This window comes from Lipophrys pholis, assembly GCF_963383615.2.
Source record: "Lipophrys pholis genome assembly, chromosome: 19".
Lineage (NCBI taxonomy): Eukaryota > Metazoa > Chordata > Actinopteri > Blenniiformes > Blenniidae > Lipophrys > Lipophrys pholis.
In genome coordinates, this window is record NC_137647.1 from 7148966 (window position 1) to 7171932 (window position 22967).

The 22967-nt window shown below is 42.5% G+C and overlaps 1 protein-coding gene across 1 annotated transcript; it reads left to right on the forward strand.

The window, feature by feature from the left end:
- Positions 1 to 616: 616 nt before the first annotated feature.
- On the forward strand, positions 617 to 22153 carry card11 (caspase recruitment domain family, member 11). Its single transcript, XM_080488342.1, has 25 exons — positions 617 to 862; positions 7498 to 7697; positions 9000 to 9137; positions 9925 to 10101; positions 10902 to 11050; positions 11178 to 11357; positions 11486 to 11632; positions 11876 to 12001; positions 12084 to 12284; positions 12386 to 12535; positions 13091 to 13160; positions 13254 to 13486; positions 13600 to 13706; positions 13842 to 13882; positions 14870 to 15002; positions 15102 to 15303; positions 15401 to 15527; positions 15607 to 15850; positions 16194 to 16278; positions 17821 to 17916; positions 18004 to 18121; positions 20222 to 20404; positions 20962 to 21083; positions 21239 to 21354; positions 21750 to 22153. The coding sequence occupies exons 2-25, from the start codon at positions 7508 to 7510 to the stop codon at positions 21952 to 21954; spliced, it is 3540 nt and encodes a 1179-aa protein (XP_080344468.1). The 5' UTR covers positions 617 to 862; positions 7498 to 7507; the 3' UTR covers positions 21955 to 22153.
- The last annotated feature ends 814 nt before the right edge of the window (positions 22154 to 22967 follow it).

The window sequence follows — 22967 nt, forward strand, 5'->3', positions numbered from 1 at the left end:
CGTCAACATGGACCAGAAATATCTGAGCGACTTTTCTTATTCAATTCCACCGAGAATGAAAACGGTTCTGATGGCAAAAGGGAATCCAAGCTGCTCGCAGCAAGGTTTACCAAACAGTTTGTCCAGTGTGTGACTCAACACCATCACAACCGGTCGACTTTAAAGACTTGCCTTGAAAACGAAAGGTATGTCGTGTTTGCTCTCAGATTACAATCATAACAGCAGAGTGGTTTCTAATTAACTCAAATAAGGAAGTTGTAATTTGCTTTTTCCTCCAGCTTAAGTGAACCGCGTGTATTTTGGAGGGTTTTCGGACGAAATAGCCTCAATCACTATGAGGAAGAAGGTTCTATCCATCCATGTTTCATACAGGTGCTACACGTGCAATAACAGAACAGCCCGTTTAATTTAAATAGAGAAAAGAGATAATTGTCTGTACTGCGGTTGAGCGGCAGCCAATAAAAGCAAAAGCTGCGCTCCTTCTCAAGACATGTTCCTGTGAGTTTATTTCCATCTGAGCTCTCACCGTCCGCCTCCTCTCTCTCTCTCTCTCTCTCTCTCTCTCTCTCTCTCTCTCTCTCTCTCTCTCTCTCTCTCTCTCGCTTTCTTTCTGTCAGTCAGTGTCTTTCGGTCGCTCAGACGTTGGGCTGGTGCCGCGGCTCCTCACGCGCTCTTCGTGCGCTCTTAACTTTTCTCGCTGTCGGATAAATGGACACAACCTGAGCGTTGAGGACTTACGGTGGAGCAAACCGGTTTCGTGTTTGTTGAAAACAAGAAAACTACCAAAGCAAACGGCTCCCCGCGCCTGTAGTCTCGAGTTTCCTTCCCCTCCGACCCCCTTTTATATATCGTCGCATCTCAGGTAAGAAAACAAAAAACAACAACTTTTCTTTACGCGCTTTTTCAGCTCTGATATGTTAAGAGATTTGTGCTTATTGTTATTTTTATTTTATTTTTTTGGAAATTGTGTTTTTTCTTGTTTAAAAATGTTGCCAGAGAGACGAGGGTGACAAATTTAAGTGGAAAAAACGAGAAGTCACACTTGGTTTTGCTACTCGCATCACTGCGCAGACAGACGATCATGACCGTGCCATGTGTCATCAATTGTAGTCTATCATGAGAGAAAAAAACAAACAAAAAAACACCCATTGGCTTACCCCCCCCCAAGTCTTCAATTCTTGCTTATTGGCAAAACCTATACAGGTTTTTTACAAACATGTTGTGAGTCTTTACCAGGTGGTGGTTAATAATTGTTTACCTTACTACTCACTGACATACTTTAGTCTAGATTATGTGGGAAGTTGTTGGTCTTGTAACCAAATAGCCGAGATTCTGTCACCACAAACTCTTTATCGGGCTTTGTTGGGATGTTTGGGATTCCAGCAGCAGGTGCAGAGATCAGTGAGCTCCACAGACTGTGAGAATGAAGGAGAGCGCAGAAGACGAATAGGCAGCATCGTGTTTGAATTGCATCCCAACTGTTTCAGCAATAAATGAGGAGATCTTCTTCTTTTACAAAGTCTACATATAATCAAGAAAATAAGCAGAGTTCCATGAAGAAACTATGAAAACCAGCAGACCTGAACCGTCAAAGAAAGGAGAAAAGCTTTCATTCAGAGTCTCTCGTCTCTCAAAGTCTCAACAGAAAGAGAGCCCAGGTATCAAATTCCTATAGGGTTCTGCTATTCAGCTGGACAATGGAGCCTTTATGACAGTTTGCACAACTGAACCAATCATATCTACCCATCAGTTCACCGGTCAGCTCCTCCAAGGCCAGTCTGCTGACAGGAAGCAAGTGACAATGCAAGTCTGGGGCCGAATGGCTTTGTGCACATGGAACACGTTTCATGGGTCGTGAGTTTGCTGCATTTTTTGCAAGACGACTGAAACTGACTGTTGAAGTTTTATGTGCCACAGAAATATGCAGGAACACAGAGACCACCACGAAGCCGTGTGGGGGAAAGCAAAGCGTTTCCTACAAATTTGGTTTGACGTCGAGTCGTAATTAACTTTTCATCTCGGATTATATTTCCTCTGATATCTGACAGTGTGGATGAAGACGGTAACGTCTTCAGAATGTAAATGAAGCTACATGGCTGTTTATCTAACATTCTGCTGTTATGAACTAATAGGTGATCAGTGTAAAACGTGCTAATCACCCAATTTTACTTAAAGTGTTGTCCTTTTATCAAAAAGTCCTCAAGATGACTCAGTGATTTTACTAATAAATGTAAAGAAAAGAATAGAATTCATTGAACTTTTCCTTCGTTTATAACACGGATGTTCACCAAGGGCTTTATTCATTCACATTATTTTCTCTATGATGCATTGAATTACAAATTGTCAAGATATTTTGCACTTTTGTCTCTAAATAGTTCATCCCAGCTTAGACTTATATTTGTTTATGAGGCGCTGTGTGTTCATAGCGAGTTTGTTGACTCATTTCAGTCCATTTTATTGCTTTACGATTTGATTGCTTTAATCACGTGTGGTGAAATGTTGTTGTTTGAAAGCACAACATATCATTTATCATTTTCAACTTCAATCATCACAATTCATCTGCACTTTCAGAAAGAATTGTGTCATTTTTGGAGGTATATGCCCGTTTCCAAGGAGTAAAAGCCACTTTAAGCATTGAAATATAGAGTATAAATGTAGTAGGTCTAAAAGGAAAAATAAATGAGGCATAGCTCGAGTTGTGATTGGAGGCTGTGATGATTTAACTTAGATATACAACAAATGAATCACATTGTTTTTGAGAACACAAACAGGCAACTCAATGCTGATGCACCTCAGGTACAACTAATGGTATAATAATGTGGCCTTTTTTCTTCGTGTGCATAAAAAAATGGATGAATAAAGTTCTTCATCTGACATGAGTTTATGACTCTAAAAGGTCACAGTGAAAACTGAGGTTGACTATAGTGGGGTCAGTATACTGGAGTAAACTGTAAACCTTGTGTACCGCATCAGGTTGCGTAGCTTCATAATGATGCGACAACAACATGGACTCGGGCTCTTTTCAATGCACTTCTGCTACAAATTGTACCGCCTGTCTATTTCATGTGCATCTTCAATTTCCCCGAATATTATTTTTCACAATCTGAACTCAATGTCCTCCAGTGAAGCTGCTTCAGATGTGAATTGCTGAGGACTTTCTTTTAAGGAAATTGTCGTTTTGAGTGCTGAGCAGGAATCATTGGTTCGACTTCTGCAAACTGGAAATAAAATGTTGCATTTGCAAAAAAAAAAAAAAAAAATGAAGATTTAAGTCAGTTGTAAAGAAAATCTATGAAAGAATGAAAGACAAAGACGGAAGGAAGTGTTGGGAAACATGGAAGGACAGGGAAGATTCTTTAGTGCGTCTGAGTGTCGCAAGGGCAAGTATCATGGATGTGCTTGTGTATTTAAAAAAAAAAATTAAATATTGGGTTGAGTGACACACACACCTATACACGTTTGCACTGCTTTGAAGAAAGAAAAAAAAAAGAAAAAAGACAAGCAAGTCTTCTGACCACAACACTTTAAATAAAAGCAGCTGTCTGCAAAGACTAAAAGAAAATAGAGGAAGAGAGCTGTACTCACATCTGGTTTGAAAAGGAGGAAGCAAGGATGAACTTTCTCGGTAATGAACTCCAAAATAAGAGAATAGAGAAGAGGAAATGTGTGCGTGTGGTTAGTGAAGGGGTCTGCCTGTGTGTGTGTGTGTGTGTGTGTGTGTGTGTGTGTGTGTGTGTGTGTGCGTGTGTGTGTGTGTGTGTGTGTGTGTGTGTGTGTGTGTTTGTGTTGGGCTGCGTGTTTGTGGTTTCATCATCTTCAGGGTCAGTGGAACTACACTCACGGTGTACACACAAATAATAACTTCAAGTGTAGAGAGGATGTGTTGGTTTTCTTTCTGCCTCAGGCTGCTTTTTTAAAAACTAAACGACATGTCAGTGATTTTGTTCGCCGGCCAGCTGAAAATCAACTGAATTTCAAACTGTACTTACAGTTTATATGTGACACGTCACATACACCTCGGAAATGAGTCCATGCAAAAGTATGTATTTGTGATTGCGTGTGTTTACATAAGCAACGAGAGTCAGATAGTCTCGATTTGCCTAACTGTTGGCTACAAGTCACAAAGCAGGATTGTAGGATAACCACCCACCAACTGGACAAGCATGCAAATATGAAACATTCATGGACAGTGTTTGTGTGTGTGTGTGTGTGTGTGTGTGTGTGTGTGTGTGTGTGTGTGTGTGTGTGTGTGTGTGTGTGTGTGTGTGTGTGTGTGTGTGTGTGTGTGTGTGTGTGTGTGTGTGTGTGTGGACGAGCATGTCTGAATCTGAGGGGACGTCCCAAGCCTCTGTAATGAAAATCATTCAATAACTTTTGATGCGATTACGTGTTTGGGGAAATAATAGAGATATACATGGTTGTTATCGTTGAGGTTTTAGTAGCTGTGCATGAAATAAATAAAATAGTCACTTTGGTTCTGAAAGCTTCGTGGTGGTGTAGTGGTCAGACAGGTTAGAACACACCGGCTTTGAGTCCAGGGCAGTTTGAATGGTTCACCTGCAGGGCTTTCCTTCCAGGTACACTGGTTTCCTCCCACAGTCCATAAACAAGCATCTGAGGTCAATTAGTAATTGTAAAATTCCCCCGTAGGAGTGATGGTGAGTGTGTGTGGTTGTTTGGTGACCTGTCCAGGCTGTAACACGCCTTCACACACGGTCACCTGGGGTCGACGCCAGCACCTATGACCCTGGATTTAGATAAAACCCCGAAGAGGAGACGAGTGCATGACGATTACAGTGAAGGTTGTGACTGCAGGAAGGAGATGGAAGACAATACAACGTCTCGAGAACAGGGATGTGTAACTTTTATTGTTGTGGCGGCTGAAAAAAAAATGTCCTCCACCCGACCAGGGGGCTGAGCTGTGACTGACGAGACGAGAATATACGAGAACTATGGAAAAAAACAAGTGATTAGGAGTCATGTTGAGTAAATTGCCATTCAGTATTTCACACATTCAAATTAATAATCCATCAATGGAATTACGCTTTTTTTTTTTTATTACATTTAAGACAAATCGATGTCCCTAGAAGCTGTGTGTGTGTGTGTGTGTGTGTGTGTGTGTGTGTGTGTGTGTGTGTGTGTGTGTGTGTGTGTGTGTGTGTGTGTGTGTGTGCGCGTGCGTGCCCTTATTTTACTTGTATTTACTTAAAGTTAAACTAACAGAGTTAAGGTTAGTTAGTCAGTTGGAACACAGTTCAGTGTCCCTACGAGGTGATAAAACACAATAATGTGTGAGAGTGAAAAACGCTCACACCCGTTTAATTAATAATTTCCCTGATTAAGGCGGCATTTAAGGACTCGGGTTTTCCACAGGATTTCAGGATTCACACACATTTTTCAGGGCAAAACGTACTGGTGAGGCCCACTCGTGGATATAACGCACTTCCTAGTCCCATACCATAAAGAAATAAACAAAAAAAAATAAAAACCTGCTTCTGATTATAAAGGTGAAATAACATGTTCCTTAAGTTTGCAATCAGAATCAAGTTTAGATATCAATATTTTTTCTTTTTTCTTAATGGTACGAGTATAAAATGCATCTTATCCATGAGTTTGTATCTCCAGTAAGTTCTGCCATTTAAAAAAAAAAGAAAAAGAAAAGTGTGTTTATGTCTGTGCGTGCGTGTGTGCGTGTGTGTGTGTATTTGTATATCAGACGTGGCGATAAACTGGAGACAGGAAATGAAGTGGGAGTAACAGAACAATAGACAGAGCAGCAATTTGTTTCTGGAAAGACGAGAGGCAAATGGAAAGACGTCAGTTGATTTGTTTGTGTGTTTGTCTGGATTTTGTTGACTTATTTTTTTTTTTAACGCGGCGGCTCGTTTTTAATTGTCATTTCCAACGTGACAGACGATCCAATAAGGACGAATGGCGTAAACAACCTGCTGGTGTGTTTTGTGTTTGTGTCTCGAGGTAAATAGAAAGGCTGCAAGTTATCTCAGTGGTTTTACATCGCAAAACCATTTTGCCATTTCGATATGTAGTTGCTCGTGTAAAATCGTCTAAAACGATTCCCACTTCAAGTTCCGCCTGATTCTTGTCTCTAAAACGACGTCGCAACCTCGAAATTGCCGTCAAAAGTAGTGGTGACAAATCTAAAGGCCTTAATGTTTTCACACGGATGTTCTGATTTAATGCGGGTCCCTTCAAATATTTCTCATTGAAATCACCGTCGGTGGGCCGCTTGAAGTAGGAACACAGCGTTTGACTCTGTGATTGAGGTTAACTGAGATTGTTTGTTCTGAGCAAAAAGAAGAAACCCACTCATTTTCTGCTTCTCGAAAAAGAAAGAAAAAAAAAAAAAGAAATAGCATGTTTGCATGTTTGTTCGTCTTGCTTGCAACTGAAAGTACACTTAGACATGTCTGCTTGTGGGTTTTTCTTTTTTTTTTTTTTTTTGAAACCCAAAATGAAACGGTCTCTTCTTTTTGTTGCATCTTTCTTTCCATCCGTATTTTTTTATTTTATTTTTTTTAATCAACAACTACTGCTTAATTTTATATCAGTATGAAGACATGCAATAACATAAATACAAAGAGAAACAGCCACAGGTCAGCCCAATATTATGATCATAGGATATATGATATAAAAAAAAAAAAAAAAAGGTATTTTAAGTTGCTTAATTTAGTGAAGGTACACAGTATAGATGCTCAGATTACATGCATTCCAAGATGCTTTGTCATAGCTGAAGACCAGGGGTTTCAAACACGAGGTCAAAACTGTCTAATCTGGCAAAACTACCAAGCAAATTGTAAAAATGTAAAACAAATATTGAATTGGGGGGAGGGGATTCTAGACACAAGCATGGCATCCACAACTTCCAGCTTAAATTTTCAGATACGCAAAACATACTCATACTGTATACATGGGAAAAAGAAATCATGAATAATCATAAACACAGTTCAACTTAAAGTCGAGTAAACCCAAAGTAATATGGAGCGCTTTCGTCACTGCAATCCTCATTTTGAATATGAACATTTTCATCGCGTATACTCTGCGCCACAACAACAAAAAAAAAACTTCAAAGATGAAATTTGAAGTTTGTCATTGCACTATTTTACCTTTCTGGCCCGCTCGAGATGTAATTGGGTATATATTTGTATTTGGCCCCCGAACTAAGATGTGTTTGACACCTCTGATGTAGAGAAAATAGATCTTTTCTCATAGATAAGAGATATTTTTGCACGAGAGGAAGGATGTAAAAAAAAAAAAAAAAAAAAAAAAAAGCACCCAGAGAGAAACCCACAAACACACAGGAAGAACGTGCAAACTCCCCACAGACTTCCCCGAACTTGAAGTGAGGGATTTTCTTGCTTTGAGACCACACAACACAGTTTTGTTTTTTTTTGGTTGTATTTTATTTATTTTTTTTATATTTCAAAACAATAAATAAATAACTCGAGGCCAACTCAAACACACCGCGTGTCTTTCCAGGGCGCGAGCGATGGAGAACGGGACGTTGGAGGACGCGGCGATGCAGTGGGACAGGGTGGAGTGCAAACGCTACGACCTCTGCCGCATGATCTCCCCGTCGAAGCTGACTCCTTACCTCCGCCAGTGCAAAGTGCTGGACGAGCAGGACGAGGACGAGGTCCTTCACTCCATGCTGCTGGTCACGACCTCAAACCGCACCAGTGAGTCAAAGCGTTTGTGCGTGGACTTGTATATAAAATATTTTTTTAAAGAGTCTTACCTGATATATTTATCTAATAATAAAATAAAAAAAACATAAAATCCAACTTTATTACAATTTGCTTGACTGTTTTTTTTTCCCCCCCCATCACAACGTAATAATTCTAAAGAATAAACAGTAACTTCATAAAGATACCAGTTTAACACACAAAACATATTTCCACTTTAATTGGTATTTCCAGCTTCTTGGGCAGGGGTCACCCTATTGGAGGGCCACTTCAATATTTGAGTAGTCCAACAAACTGTGCACCACTTATTTCTTCGAATGTATAATTTCAGTTAAAATACTGTGTAACAACACAAAACTGCAAACTGTAGATGGTGATCTATTTTTATTTATTTATTTATTTTTTTAATCCTTCTTAGACAATGTAATGGAATCTTTCAAAATAGACAAAATAACAACTAGTACTCGCCTGTGCAGTTTGAGAGCCCTGCTCTTACGTCACACGCAAGAAAATACCGTCTCATTCGGTGCAAATTGCCAGTCAATACCTGCTTTATAGTCACATTAAAAAGATGCTGGATCACCACATTTGTGCTGTGAAGTCCTCGGACGCTTCAGTCCTGCATGTTTTATGTGGTTCATTAGTCAATGTCGGGCTCTGCAGAAACACCAGTAGCTGCTCGTTACATTGAGTAGTGATGGAGCAGGACAGCGGCCCACCAGGTCCAGGATGCGACACCGCTGATGAAGGTCATACATCACTATCCGGCTAATTATATATATATATATATATATATTTTCTTTTATTTCTATTTTTATCGGCTACTGTTTCCTGGTTCCGTTTAACATTTCCCGTATGTCTGTATATGTGTCTGAAGTGTGTTTTTGAATATGTGTTGTATTTTATTGTTTGGGACCCTGTTAAAGAAAAACGTCCCCATTTGGGGCAGACAATAGAGTTTATCTTATATTTTGTTAACGGTGTATTCTGACATCTTTCTATCAGTTTAGAAAAGCCCCCCAAAAATTAAAAAACTGTGTGTGATACAATTTTTTTTCTTCGTTTTTGCCTCAGTACACTTAATATTTAGTATTCGCTTTCTCCTAAGATGTGATTAAAACCATGATGTGTGCTCAAAGTAATCAGTCTGTTCAACTTGTTCCTTTACGAAAATCTAAATGGTTGTGGTGGAAAGTTCTTTCTTAAACCAGACGTCTACTTCAGTTCATTTTTGACACTTTGCACGTGATCGTTGAGTTTCTGCGTTTTAAACGAGCCGACTCGTTCCTCCGTCAGGTCGCCTGCTTGACATCCTCCACACTAAAGGAGAGCGGGGTTACGTGGTGTTTCTGGAGAGTCTGGAGTTTTACTACCCCAAGCTGTACACGCTGGTCACCGGGAAGGAGCCGACGCGACGCTTCTCCACCATCGTAGGTGAGATATGATCCCCAATTAGTGACCCCAGTTAAACCCTTTTAGATTCTATTCGATTCTTCTATACTGATTTCTTAAGCTCCCTTGTCATCAGAATATACTATATGGTCTCGAAACTTTCCCAGTGATTCGCAATTTGAGTTGCAGGGTCTCACAAATGAGTGGCTTCAGTTCCCCAAATTGCTTGTTTGTTGGTAAAATATTCTCATAGAAGTCACAGATGACTCAAAACCAGCGAGAAACCTGCCTTATATGCATCTTAGAAAAGGGTGAGAAATGAGAAATAAGCAGATTTAACACTTTAGGAGCTCCATCTGGCTTACAAATGATGACAAAATGACATCTGGGCGAGAGAGAAACACTTTTTAACGGGTTAAAAATGATTTATTGTTACTATTGTTACAAGAATGATCAACATTACCCGGCAAATGTTGAGCAATTTTTGGGCAACTGACGCAACTCCGTGGAGGTCCAAGCAAAGGTTGCTGCTGATTTATGATCTATTTGTTTTTATTTGTCTTTGACTAGTCAAGATTCGTCTGATCTCTTTGAGAGAGGGGCTTTAAACAGAAACACACCCTGGGTTCTTGTTTTCAGCTTGTAAACAGCCATATCAAACACTTTGAGCCACCACTGCTTCTCATATCTGTCCCTGCTTTAGATTAGAACCAGCTTCATTCAGCTCAGTGCTACGGTGCACATGTGATAGACAATTGTGCAGCATTTAAAATTTTTTTTTTTTTTCCTTTTGTGCTCTCCTCACCCGCCGTCTGTTTCCTCACTCCAGTGGAGGAAGGTCACGAGGGTCTGACTCAGTTTCTGATGAACGAAGTGATGAAACTGCAACAGCAGTCGAAGGTGAAGACCCTGCAGCAGGCGGAGCTCAGCAAGAAGAACTGCACCCTGGAGGACGAGCAGAAGAAGCTGCGACTCGCAAACCAGGAGCTCCAGGCCTTACAGCAAAGTAACAATCAAGCACCTTCCTTTTCCAGACGAGACCGTACTTGACCACAAAGTGTTTTGGGGTTTTTTTTCTGTTAAAAGGAGTTAAAACGACAATCCGGAGAAAGGGTTCAACTTTAAACCAAAATCTTACCGCAGTGAGCTGAGCCTGCTACCACACTGCTTGCTCGGTGCACTACATTTGAGCTTGATAAGGATCGGTTGTCATTCGCCAACCAAAACCTCATCCTGAAACTACATGGCTGTGATCTTTTTTTCATTCGGTCCCGCTGCAGCTGAGACACAAAGCACACTCACAATGAAACAAAAACAAGAAATAGTGTACCGATACTGTCCAGTGTCGCCGGCTTTTGTTGAGGAGGATATATTGCTTTTGGCATATCAACTTCATTTAAGTTTAATTGTCAGCTTATGATGTCTGATCAACTTCCACTTTCTCAATAAAGGAATCGAATCAAGAAAAAAATAGGAAAATGGTGACGGATTTCACTTATATAGCAGCTTCCCATTGCTTTAGTAGTTCAGTAGTTTAGTGGTCGCTTAGTTGATGTAGGCTGTACGTTAAACTGCTAATTATAGCTCATTGTTTTATGTCATTTCCCTCAGATGGAATGTTGGCAATTCTCTGAAAGTTATTATGTCCAATTTTATCTGATTTAAACCCCCAATGTCTGAAGTTGGTCTAAACTAAGCAGACATCTGAAATTATCCTTCGAACACCAGAACTAAGACAACATCCATCCGTCCATCCATTGCTGTTTGTCTGTACAAGCCTGGTTAGACGACTTTGTTGTTTCGTAGGGTACAACAAGTTGAAAGAAGAGAGAAACACCTACAGCGACGAGCTGCTGAGAGTGAAGGATGGGAACTACGAACTGGCCATGAGGTACGCCACGCTGAGCGAGGAGAAGAACATGGCTGTGATGAGGAGTCGGGACCTGCAGCTAGAGGTACTGATTAACGCAGTAATGTCAAAACAAAAGACAGGAAATCATCACCCCTTTTTTTGGTTTTTGTTTTCTTAAAGCCGTTCGTTTGACATCGCGCTACGTGTTCTGTGTCCACTCTGCGTTCCAGATCGATCAGCTGAAGCACAGGCTGAACAAAGTGGAGGAGGAGTGTAAGATGGAGCGCAGGCAGAGCCTCAAGCTGAAGAACGACATCGAGAACCGGCCGAAAAGGGAGGAGATCTTCGAGCTGGAGCGAGAGAACGACATGCTCAAAATCAAACTGCAGGAGCTGCAGTCGATAATACAGGTACGGCCAAATCGAACAGGCTCGACAGGAGCTTTGGATTCCTACTACTAATGATGAGAACTCAAGTCTCGGCGCCTGTCATGTAACTTATAGCATGTTTTTTTTTTTGTTTTGTTTTTTTAACCTAGCCGGGACCCTTGCCTGCGTCAGACAAGGCCATCCTTGACATTCTGGAACATGACAGACAGGAAGCGCTAGAAGACAGACAGGATCTGGTCAACCGTCTGTACAATCTGCACGAAGAAGTCAGACAGGCGGAGGAACTACGTGACAAGGTTACAACCACACACGCACAACCACACAAAGCATGTTCATTCAGTGGAGGTGAAGCACATGGAGGTGGGGCGGGGGGTGTGTGTGTGTGTGTGGGGGGGGGGGGGGGGGGGGGGGGGGGGGGGTGGTTCTCTCTTTTATTGAGTGGATGAATTTGATGTGAATTGAAGCTGAAAAACAAAAACAACTAATCCATGAATAACAACACTGGGGTTACGTGCATGTCTCCGTGCATTTGTGTACAGTATCTGGAGGAAAAGGAAGATCTTGAGCTGAAGTGCTCCACCCTGCAGAAGGACTGCGAGATGTATCGCAACCGCATGGACACCATCACCATACAGCTGGAGGAGGTGGAGAAGGAGAGGGACCAGGTGAAAAAACACACGCGTACCCGGACAGAGACGCCTACCCCAATGGTTTATTCATCGACCGCTTGTTCGCTGTTTGCCGCAGGCGTTCCGGTCCCGAGACGAGGCGCAGCACCAGTTCTCCCAGAGCCTCATCGACAAGGACAAGTACCGCAAACAGATCCGGGACCTGGAGGAGAAGACCGACGAGCTTCACATCGAGAACGTCCGTAAAGAGGCGAAGCTGGTCACGCTGGAATCTCGACTACGGCGGCTCTCCAAAGACGTCGTCCTGGATAACTCGCAGGTCAGACACGGCGAAGTCCGTACGGAGAAGCATTGGATTTTTTTTTTTTTAATCCAGCATTCTTACGGTTTTGTTTGTTCCGTTTTTTTTTTTTCCCCCAGAGTCTCCCGAGGGATCTTCCTCCAGCGATCATCTCTCAGGAGTTTAAACCTGCGCAGGGCCAATCAGAATGGTCGAGCGACGAGTCGCCGGAGGAGAAGTTTCTACCCGAGGAGCCCCGACTTAAACGCAGACCCAACCTTAAAGCCGTGGTCAGCTGCCCGTCACTCGCACTTTCTTTCTTTTTTTTTTTCCACAACCAACACATAAGGTCAAAACTTCAAGTGCAACATTTAAGAACCAGAGGTGCATCTCTTGGTACATCATTGCACATAAAAATGGCTGAAATGGAACTGTGAGGATTACATGTTACATGTTACTTCTGTAAAATATTGTTTAAACGTGGATATGTGGCCTCACAAGAATAAACATAATGTGCACGAGGTCCCTCATAAAGTGTAAACAAAGAGGCAGACTCTTCCAAATAAACATCGGATTTGATTTTCATCAGGGGTTTTTTTTGCAGAGTCGACTAAATTTAAAATGTCAAAAAGTTAGAGGAGGAAGACCCTGGAAACATCCAGGAGCGTTGAGGGGTTTTGGCCCATTGTTATTTTGAATAGTCACACATATATAATCAGAGATAATACCATATCGTCAATCTTTGAAAGAAGTTTACTGTTTCAATAAGCTCTAAAGTTAGAATTTACACAAGTTGAGGAGACTGGAATATTTTAACCTAAAACCTTTTACCTTGTCTACCTCAGATAAAAGTTAAACTTCCAGTCGCTGTTTCCAAAGAGCTTCACGTCAAACCAGAGGCCAGCCAACCAGCAGGTAACGCCCACATCTTTCCAAACAGCACGTGTTTGTGTGAACAGGGAGTTCCCTTCGTGATCCATGATATTTGCATCGTTTTCCTCCTTCCAGCTTCGCCTTCGGCCAACGGAGGAGATTTCCTGAATATCCAGACCCCAAACATGCCAGGAAACAGCAGCTCCCTTCCCTCGTCGCCGATATCCCTGACGTATGTCCCCTATTCAGCTCGGTCGCTCTGCTCCTCGCCGTCGCCGTGCCGGTGCCCGCCCCCCTACCCGCCCCCGTACCCGCCCCCGGGCCCACCCTCTGTAATGCCCATGGAGCTGCCCGGCAGGCCCAATATGGTGAGGCAGAGTGGACTCAAATGCACTCGTTCCACATTTTCTTGATCCTCGCTGACCTTTTTCTTGGACTGACTTTTACGGCCGCTTTTTTTTGTTCACCTATAAATTACCAGCTGCGTTACCGCCATGACAGCATCCTGTCCACGCAACCTGAACCTCCGGATAAAGCATCACTATACCGCAGAGAGAGGGAGAAGGAGTATGACCTTCCCCTACGCAGGTACTCTACAAAGTTCACAAGATAATCATGTTACAGTGAAATCACTCCCTTTGCGAATGCAGGTTGATTTGTGTTGAGTTTCTCGTAAATTGCAGCTTCAGAAGTGATGGACTTAAGTATTTCTGTCTATTTTAGTCTCCTGGACTTTGACAGCGACAACATGGAAATGATGTCTGGTAATAAACTCCTACACTCTGCACAAAAACAAACTAAGTATTTAAGGATTACCTTCCCACCTAAAGTCACATCTTACACTAATACCAGCCTCCCTTGATAAACAGTACATACACATCACCTACGCAGCTGGGAAAACTACACTACATTTCTAAATGTATAAAAATCATTCAGTCAGTTCAGTTTCAAGTGAAATGTCGCATTTTTCTGGTTTTTAGCTGCGTCTTAATACCGTCAACTAAAATTGAAGTCTAACATGTGCATGGCAGCGCAGTTCCGGTCATAACAACAGAAAAGCGTCACCACTCGGGCCCACCTGACCGGACGTGGCAGCCGCCGCTCCCACTTCCTCCTTCGCGCCGTCGGATGCAGGACCCGGCTGAGGCTTATCAGTAACAGCAGCTTTCGCCATCAGACAAGAACGGAGACATGAAACAAATTCACACACCGCAATAAATCTGCCTTTCAGTACATGATTTCGCTGATTCATCCATATTGAACTTTTTTTAGTGAACAGAAGGAAAAAAATCACATTAGGGTTTAAAAAAAAAAAGGGGGGGGGGGCAGGGGGAGAATATAAAGAAAAAGGTGAAGGGAGACTGGAAAAAGAAGGAAAAACAGAGACAGAAAGGTGATTTGTTGTAATTATTTCTACCCATAAACAAATATGCAAAACAATAAATACAAATGCTACTTTACCTAACTGGGAAAACAAAAAAACATTTTTTTAATTTTTTTTTAACAAAAATAGTTAATTAGAGTAAATTCTAATCCTAAAAGCTACCTAACAAAACAAACTGGTATCTTATAAAACAGAAAAAAACCCAACTTACTTCTTAAACCAAATCTCTTTTGCACGAGATAAAGTTGCACCTACTTTCTTCCACACATAACTGTACAATGAACATTAATTTGATCGTATTCTATGTTGAAATACTAGACTTTTTCCATAATCAGCGTCTTTATGTGTCTGTTTCGGTCTCCCTCAGAGGATGAAGTGCAGCGCCCTCTCAGCGGTCCTCCCTCTGTTCACTCGTCTTCCTCCTCCCATCAGTCGGAGGGGATGGACACGTACGACCTGGAGCAGGTCAACAATATTTTCAGGAAACTGTCACTGGAGAGGTACAGCGAAGCCACGTCTTCACCCACAAACACAGCAGTGGATGCTATTCGCCATTACTGACCACAGATTCTCCGTTTTGCTGCGTTTGTTGCATGCAGGCCGTTCCGCCCGTCCCTGTCCTCCTTCTCCAGGATCAGCTCCTCCCTGAAGCCCGTGCAGGAGCTGTCCCTGCCAGGCGACAACCTGCTGAAGGACATCACGCTGGTCGGCGGCAACGACAGTGGGATTTTTATCTCCTCCATCCAGTCGGGCTCCATCGCTGAGAAGGCGGGCTTACGGGAGGGACACCACCTCATGCTGGTATGTAGCGTCCACATTGGCCGCACATTTAAGATACGATTCATTACTGTTTAACTCCTTTGCTTTAGTTGTATCTGTTTAATTCTTGGCTGACCAGATTGAGGGATGCATACGTGGGGAAAGCCAAAGCATTTCATTGGATACCAGCACTCAGGAGGAGGCCGTCTGGACTTTGCAGCACTGCTCCGGTCCAGTCAGCCTGCACTATCGAGCCAACTATGACTGTAAGTGGTGATTACCCGCCTCTTTGTTCATTTACTTTACGTCTTCTCTATACGTGCCTTCAATGTGTTTGCTCCACAGCTTATCGTCGTCTCCAGAGGGATATAGCCGATGGCAAGGTCGCTTCTGGCGACTCTTTCTACATACGGGCCAACCTCAACGTATCAGGGCAGGCGGACAGTTGCACCTTGCCCCTGCGCTGTGATGAGGTGGTCCATGTGCTGGACACCAGACACCAGGGCCGCAGTGAGTGGCTCTGCTCGCGTGTGGAGCCCTACACTAGATTTGATCAGGCCGACCGAGGCACCATACCCTGCAACTCACGGTACAGAGCCGCACTCTTCGAAAAGTTTTTAATGTTACACTGCAGATACGAGATGAGCTTGTGAAGGCCGCACATTTAAAGCTTACGCACGTTGCAGACAGTTTGACATCATGCACATATTCTCTGCCGAGCACAGTATATTCTCACGGTGCAACAACAATGTCGAGCACAACACCTACAGTTCGTCACCTTTGAACACGTTCACACCTGAGCTGCACAATCTGCTGCCGCAGAGAAGCACAGGAAGCGGCTTAAAAATAACAGAGTGTCGTATAGTGTGAAATTTCACAAGGTTGTGTGTGTGTGTGTGTGCGTGTGCGTGTGCGTGTGCGTGTGCGTGTAGAGCTAAACAGCTGCTTCTTGTGAAGATTCAAAAGTTACTTTGTCGAGGGGGAAAAGAAGAAAATGAAATGTTCCGCAACAGCAAGGTAAGAAACATCCCAATCTCTCTCTCGCTCTCAGTTTCTTTCTCTTAACAATTTATATTTTATTCAAAATACGATACGTAATCAACAAACTCTCCGGCACGTAATTCTTCTTTGTGGCATCAAGGTGGTGTAGTGGGGGCACTCTGGCATCTAGTTTATGCTAAAATCAGCAAAAAGAAAAGAAACAACATTTCAAACATTGTAGCACTGGGAAAAGGAAAAGTTTTATTTGTTAAAATAATTAGATTAGGTGACAACCGTATTTTACTTGAAATACACTTACTAATCTAACTTCCGCCACACAAAGTTATTAAACTGTCAGGGGGATTTGGAAACACAATAAATAATATTCACTTTTTATCCCAAAATACCGTAACATAATCAACAAAATCTATGAAAATAAAATGTTTGGCTTCATGTCAAAGGGATGTGTTTATAATGTGCTGCACATATTTACTTTCCTTACCTTAGGTTAGCAGGCAAACCAAATGCTTTCCTATTATGCTTTATTTGATTCAATTAATTCTTTAAGTACCGTAGCTCTTTTTTGGTGTATTGGGTGTCACTGGGATGGCGGTTCAGTGTAAGAGAACCCACATCAGGGATGTCAAACATAAGGCCTGTGGACCAAAACCGGCCCGCAAGAGGCTCCAATCTGGCCAAGCCATCAAGGAAATTGTACAAATTTTAAAGAAAACATAGTTGTTTCTTAAGAACAGTGGACACGACACAACACAACACAACAAAACACAACACAACACAACACAACACAACACAACACAACACAACACAAACAAGCCTTAAAGCCACGTTGTCAGGGTGAGCTTGTTAAAACATGCATAATGCAGCAGCTGTAGGAGAAGTTGTTGTTTTTTGACATTTCACTGTATTTTATACCAGGTTTCATTAAAATTGGATTATGGTTGAGATTGGAGTCGTTTTTGACAGTAATTGCTTCGTTTGGCAAAAATATTGACATTTTCATCACGTATACTCTGCGCCACAACAAATAAAACCTTTAAAGTATAAATGTATAGGTCATTATGGCACTATGTCACCGGTCTGGCCCACTTAACATGAAATTGGACTGCACATGGCCTCTGAATTTAAATGTGTTGGACTGCCCTGATCTACAGTCACCACAAGACGTTTGAAAAAAAACTTCTCTAAACTCACTGTTTGTTCAACTACAACACAGTAAAAGCACAATTGTGTGCAGACATAAGAGCTCCTCCCATGACCCATTTCTGGTATGAAAAACAACCGTTGGTCCTTTAAAGTTTAATTGTCCTTATTCTGTTTTTCTGCTTCTTGCCTTTTTAAAATTCCCTTTTAATCTTTTCTTCTTTTAGTTTTTTGTCTGTTTACATTTTCACTTTTTCATGATTTCATGAATTCTTCATCACACGAGTCGAGAATTATACATGACCTGCTGTGTGTGTGTGTGTTTCAGCCTTTGTGAAGCCTCTGCGCTGCGTTCATTTTGTTTTGTTTGACTCTTCTTGACTCGTCACTTTGTGTGCCCCGTTTCCATCTGCCTAGATTAATTTACAGCCAGAGGAGGGTAGCCCCTCGACTGATCCCAAAACCAGCCCTCGCTTGTCTAGAGCCAGCATCTTCCTCACTCAGATACTGCAGGTAACAAAACGGCAAACAAGTTGTTTCCCCAAAATGGATTTGCGGCGCGTGTCGATGTTCCCCAAATGAAATGCTTTGATTATGCAGTTCGTCAGCAGGGTGGACATCAAGTACAAGCGAATGAACAGCAACGAACGCGTGAGGATCGTCAACTCGGGCGGCACAACACTACCCCGGCAGGGCTTCGAGTCGCTCAAACCTGAAGGTGAGGACGAGCGAGGAGTCAAAAGTCGACACGGGGATCCAGCAAGAACGACACAGATGCCGACTGAGGAGGGAAACCTATGGGCAAAAGTGTAACTGCTGAAAGATTTATGCGTGAAGCATTTCCTGCAGAAAGAAACTCAACTGGTTTGCCAAAGTGGAGGTAGAAAGGAAAAGTTAGTTCAAGGTTGATATAAAGTGGATTATAAATTCCATTCCAGAGGTTCCATTCCTCTCAAATTGCCTTTGAAAGCGGCTGCTGAACCCCTCGTTAATACAAGCTGGCAGGCACACCCTCTCTCACCAACTGGAGAATACTTTCCCAGGTCTGGTCTAGATTAGAGAATCATTATAGTTGTTTTAATCTCTTTCGACAACTTCTGTGTGACCAAAGCCTGTGTAAGTAGGTCCTGCGCCCCTGGTCGGGAATTGCTGCTCTAAAGTATCTTTAAAGAAATTGTAAAGGTTCCAAAAGGGGTCGCAATTTAAAGAACGGGATGTGGAACAAGTTTGATTCAAAGAAAAAGTAAAGCAAAATCCCACCAAACGACATTAAGTGAGCACAAAGACAAAGAAACCACAGAGCAGTCAGAAGCGATTATGTGCTAATTCACTTTTTATTGTATGTTAATGTCAAAATGCACAGATTCTGAGTTTTACTCAAATGTCAAATAGAAGAAAAAGAAAGTATTGCTGCCAAGTATCAGGATGAATCTTTGTGTTGTTGCATCTATTCATGTTGAAATCTGCCACAAGAATAGAAAGATCAGATAAAGAATCTGATATTTTACTTTGCACTTAAGCGTTCCAGTATGAACTGCTATTTGTGTTAAATTGCAGAAAGAGTTTCCATTTTTCCACCTCTGTTATTCATACAACATGACATTTGGCATCGAGGGAAGTTGATTTCGGTGTGAAAGCAAGTGGAGGTGTGACAAAGACGTGACACGAAAGCTGCAAAAACATCTTGTGAAGACTGCCCAAAAGAGGAAATATCTGCCACGGAGAGCACATGAATGAAATAATTTAGGAGAAGCAGACAGATTCAGAACCGACGGTTAGTTTCAGAGTGAGAAGAACCGAAGCAGACGGAAGATGTTAAAGATGTCATTTACAGTGATGCGAGTGAAAATGGCTGAATTAAGTTTGAACACAAGTTAAGGCGTGATGACACTGGGAAATGTCTTCTACCTCGCCTTTGACGCCGTGTTGATACCGCTTTTTAATTAAAGCTGGGAAATCCAGTTGAAGGAGATTTACTTAAGATTTAAAAAAACGAGTGTGCACCATTTATTCCTGAGCTATCCTTGGCCTTTCATGAATGCGCTGGGACATTTCTCAGAAGGATTTCTTTCCCTCGTGACTTTGAGCTTTTGAGAGGAAATCGGAAGAAAAATGAATGTATGGAAAGTAAAACTAATATTTATTATGTTTTATTTTGTATTATTCATTTTGATAAATCCTTTTAATCAACATGCAGCAACAGCAGAAACTCCTGAACATAAAAAAAATGCTGCATTTTGAATAAAAACACGTAGAATCACACCTAAATTTGCAGCACATTGCAGCCTTCAGCATGCAAGTCAATATAAGTACGGCTGCGGTACTAATTCTACTTCACTTGTAGTACGATAGCGAGCTTTCAGTCACTTCTACGTCACTCAATAGCGACATATATCCTCAAACATTTCCATTGAAAGTGTAACTTTCCTTACACAAGGTCATCAATGTGGGACAAATTGAACCCTGTTTATGGGCCATATGTCCATAAATATTCCAAATGACTTGAAAACAGCAAAAAAAGAAGAGTTTTGATAGTCATTACAGGACTTCCTCAGTACAAATGTTCAGTTCCAGGCGAGATTCATATCTGTAATATATGTATAACAACAACAAATTGTAGCTTGTCATTTCTGTCAAAGTTGAAATAAACCCGGAAAAAAAGAGGCAGAAGGACGACACTCTTATAAAAGAGACATGTGTCCATAAAACCTTCTAACTCTCCCTGGACTTACTCAAAGCCCATATTTCCGGGATGTTTCGACACCTTCCTTAAACCTTTGTGTTTCATGCCGTGCTGAACCCTGGTCCTCTCTGCCAGACGCTGCAGACCCAGACAGTGAGCTCAGCAGGAGCCTGAACCTGATCCCCTACAGTCCCGTCACCCCCCAGCGGCCCCAGAGAAGACGACCCGTCCTGTTCAGCCCCAACGCTCTGGCCAAAGTCGTCATTCAGAAGATCCTCAACATGGGGGCGGCCATGGACTTCACCATCTGCAAGCCAGGTTAGTTTGTGACGCAGACACCGAGAGTCACAACCCTGATGTCGGTCGCATGACTTTCCATCTCGTTTGCATATTCCCGCTGTGCTCGCCCGCTGCGAATCAAAGCTAGAGGAATAACAAGTAGCCGAGGAGGCGAGTGGGTGAGAGAGAAGGTGGCTCCGCTCGGGATTCAGGTCAGGCATTGTGCCGCCCTGTGGCGGAGCGTAACCGGAGAAACGGCGCAGGTTGGATGAAAGATGGCCTGGTTGATTATCTGGACGACCGTGCAGGATCACGACGCGCTGGAGTCGCTGTTCTGTGTAAAACACCTCCGAGTCCCACGGCGATCTGGCAGCTCCCGGGAGAGGCTTCGTCTAGAGGTGCTGCTGGAATATCGAGCCGAACATCTGGCAAGCCGAGAGACGGCGTTACCACTTGGTTACACACGCGTATTCCCCCCGGGGCGGAACACCTTCAAAGTTTCACTTCCTTGTTGTAAATGATTGTTACCAAATGAGCTCCGTTCTGGGAGTTTTTTTTTATCAGAATAGGCCAAACGTTTTCCCCTCTCTGCGCAGATATGTTGTCCAAAGAGGAGTTTCACCTCAAGCAGAATGTGGAGCCCTTCATTCACTACAAAGAAAAACAGACCACCTTCGAATGCATCACCCGAGAAAACATCGAGGCCGTCGCTGCCAAGGTGAGGGGGCCTGATTTGTCTGCTGATATGCGCTGAGGCAGTTGACGATTGATGTTTTCCCTGTGTCAACAAATGCGGCTCTAGAATGGACACGTCCGGCGCGAAGCGTCGCTCAGAGTTTGTGTGTTAAGGCCGATTTCTCCACCTGTCGCCAGGGCAAACACTGCCTGCTGGAGGCCGAGCTGAGCTGCATCAAGGACCTCCTGCGCAGGGAAATCTATCCGATCATCATCTACATCAAGATCTGCGAGAAGAACGTGAAGAGGCTACGGTAGGGCTCGGCGCAACGTGCTCGCTGAAACCACACAGCTGCAAAACCACACTTCTGAAAAGCAAACAGGCAAGGGACGAGACGGAGCCGGGTGAAGCACGTGGCAGTTCGTGAAGTCGTGTGCTTCAACTCAATACGACAGGAACGATAATCTTGCAGTGTTTCGGTCTGGAGTGGCATGTTCTTCTGATTCTCCGTGTGTAATTGCCTCGGTCTTTGGTGTAAATGAGCTTCATCAAACTGGTCTTGTCAGTCGAGTCTTTCTGAGAAGCACGCCAAAGCGCGGAGACCACTGTTGCAGAGCGTCTACAGGATCTTCTCGCAGACACGGGGTTCTGAGCATCACCGCACTCATCGCCACAACACTGCTTCCTTCCTGTTTCCTGTCCACACAGGAAGTTGCCACTGAGCGTGGAGTCGGAGGACGAGTTTGTGAAGCTGTGCCGGGCCAAGGAGAAGGAGCTGGAGGGCGTCCCCTGTCTCTACGCCACCCTGGAGCCCGACGCCTGGACGGGGACGGACGACCTGATCAGGATCATCAAGGACAGGATCGTGGATGAGCAGAAGAAGACCGTCTGGGTGGAGCAGGACCTCCTGTAGACAGACAGACAGACAGACAGACAGACACACACACACACACACACACACACACACACCTAAAACATCTTGTAAATCATCCTGTCACACATTTGTATTTATACCAAAATAAAAGTTCATGTTAGCACTGGACATGTTAAAGACTTTAACATTATATATTTTGTAAATGTGTATTTGATTTAGAATAAACAGAATGAAAGACAAACCACGCCTTTTATTTTTTTTATTAATTATTAACCATTGAAGTACTTTTTTAAACTATGGTGTCATTTTGACTTACATCTTGCTTTGCCTGGATAACAGCGCCCCCTTGCGGCTGATATTAGGTTGTTTCCTTTCTCTTTTTTTTTTTGCGTGTAACTTCACCATTAAAAATGAACAAAGCCAGTCTACTAAAAGCCATTTTTACCCTTTTCAAGGGATAAAATATGTCTTGAGCCACGCAGAGAACATTTTACCCTTCAAATTAAGTTAACACTTTCAAAACTTTGATATATTATAATAATAAACTAGTTTTAATTGCATTTATGAAATTGAAAGAACTGGATTTGCAAACTGTTGAAACGTTATAACTGTTTATCAATTTTGTTGTTGTTTGTTATCTATTTTTTTTATATATATCAATCCACAATCTGAATAATCAGGAAAAGAAAAAAAAAAAGAAAAGAAAATCTGAGTTAAAAGTAAAGAATTATAATTACTTAAATGAAGTTTTGTTGCTTTGTGGCTCAAGAGCTGAGGGTTGCAGGATCAAATTATGATTATTCCCATTCATAGAACGTTTTATGCTGGAGAAACGTCTTCATCTGTGAATTTTGTTAATACTCGGGTGGAGTAAAACATGAATGAATGAGATACTTTCGAAGTTTGAATTTTTACCGCTTGAAAAGAGACTGATGGCTTCAAAAAAGACACGTCACAGAATGGATCAAACAAACACACTGAGGTCTTGTGGCTCAAAGAAAACTCTGGGACCAACAGGGAGAACATGCAAACTTCAAGCTGAAAAGCCACCA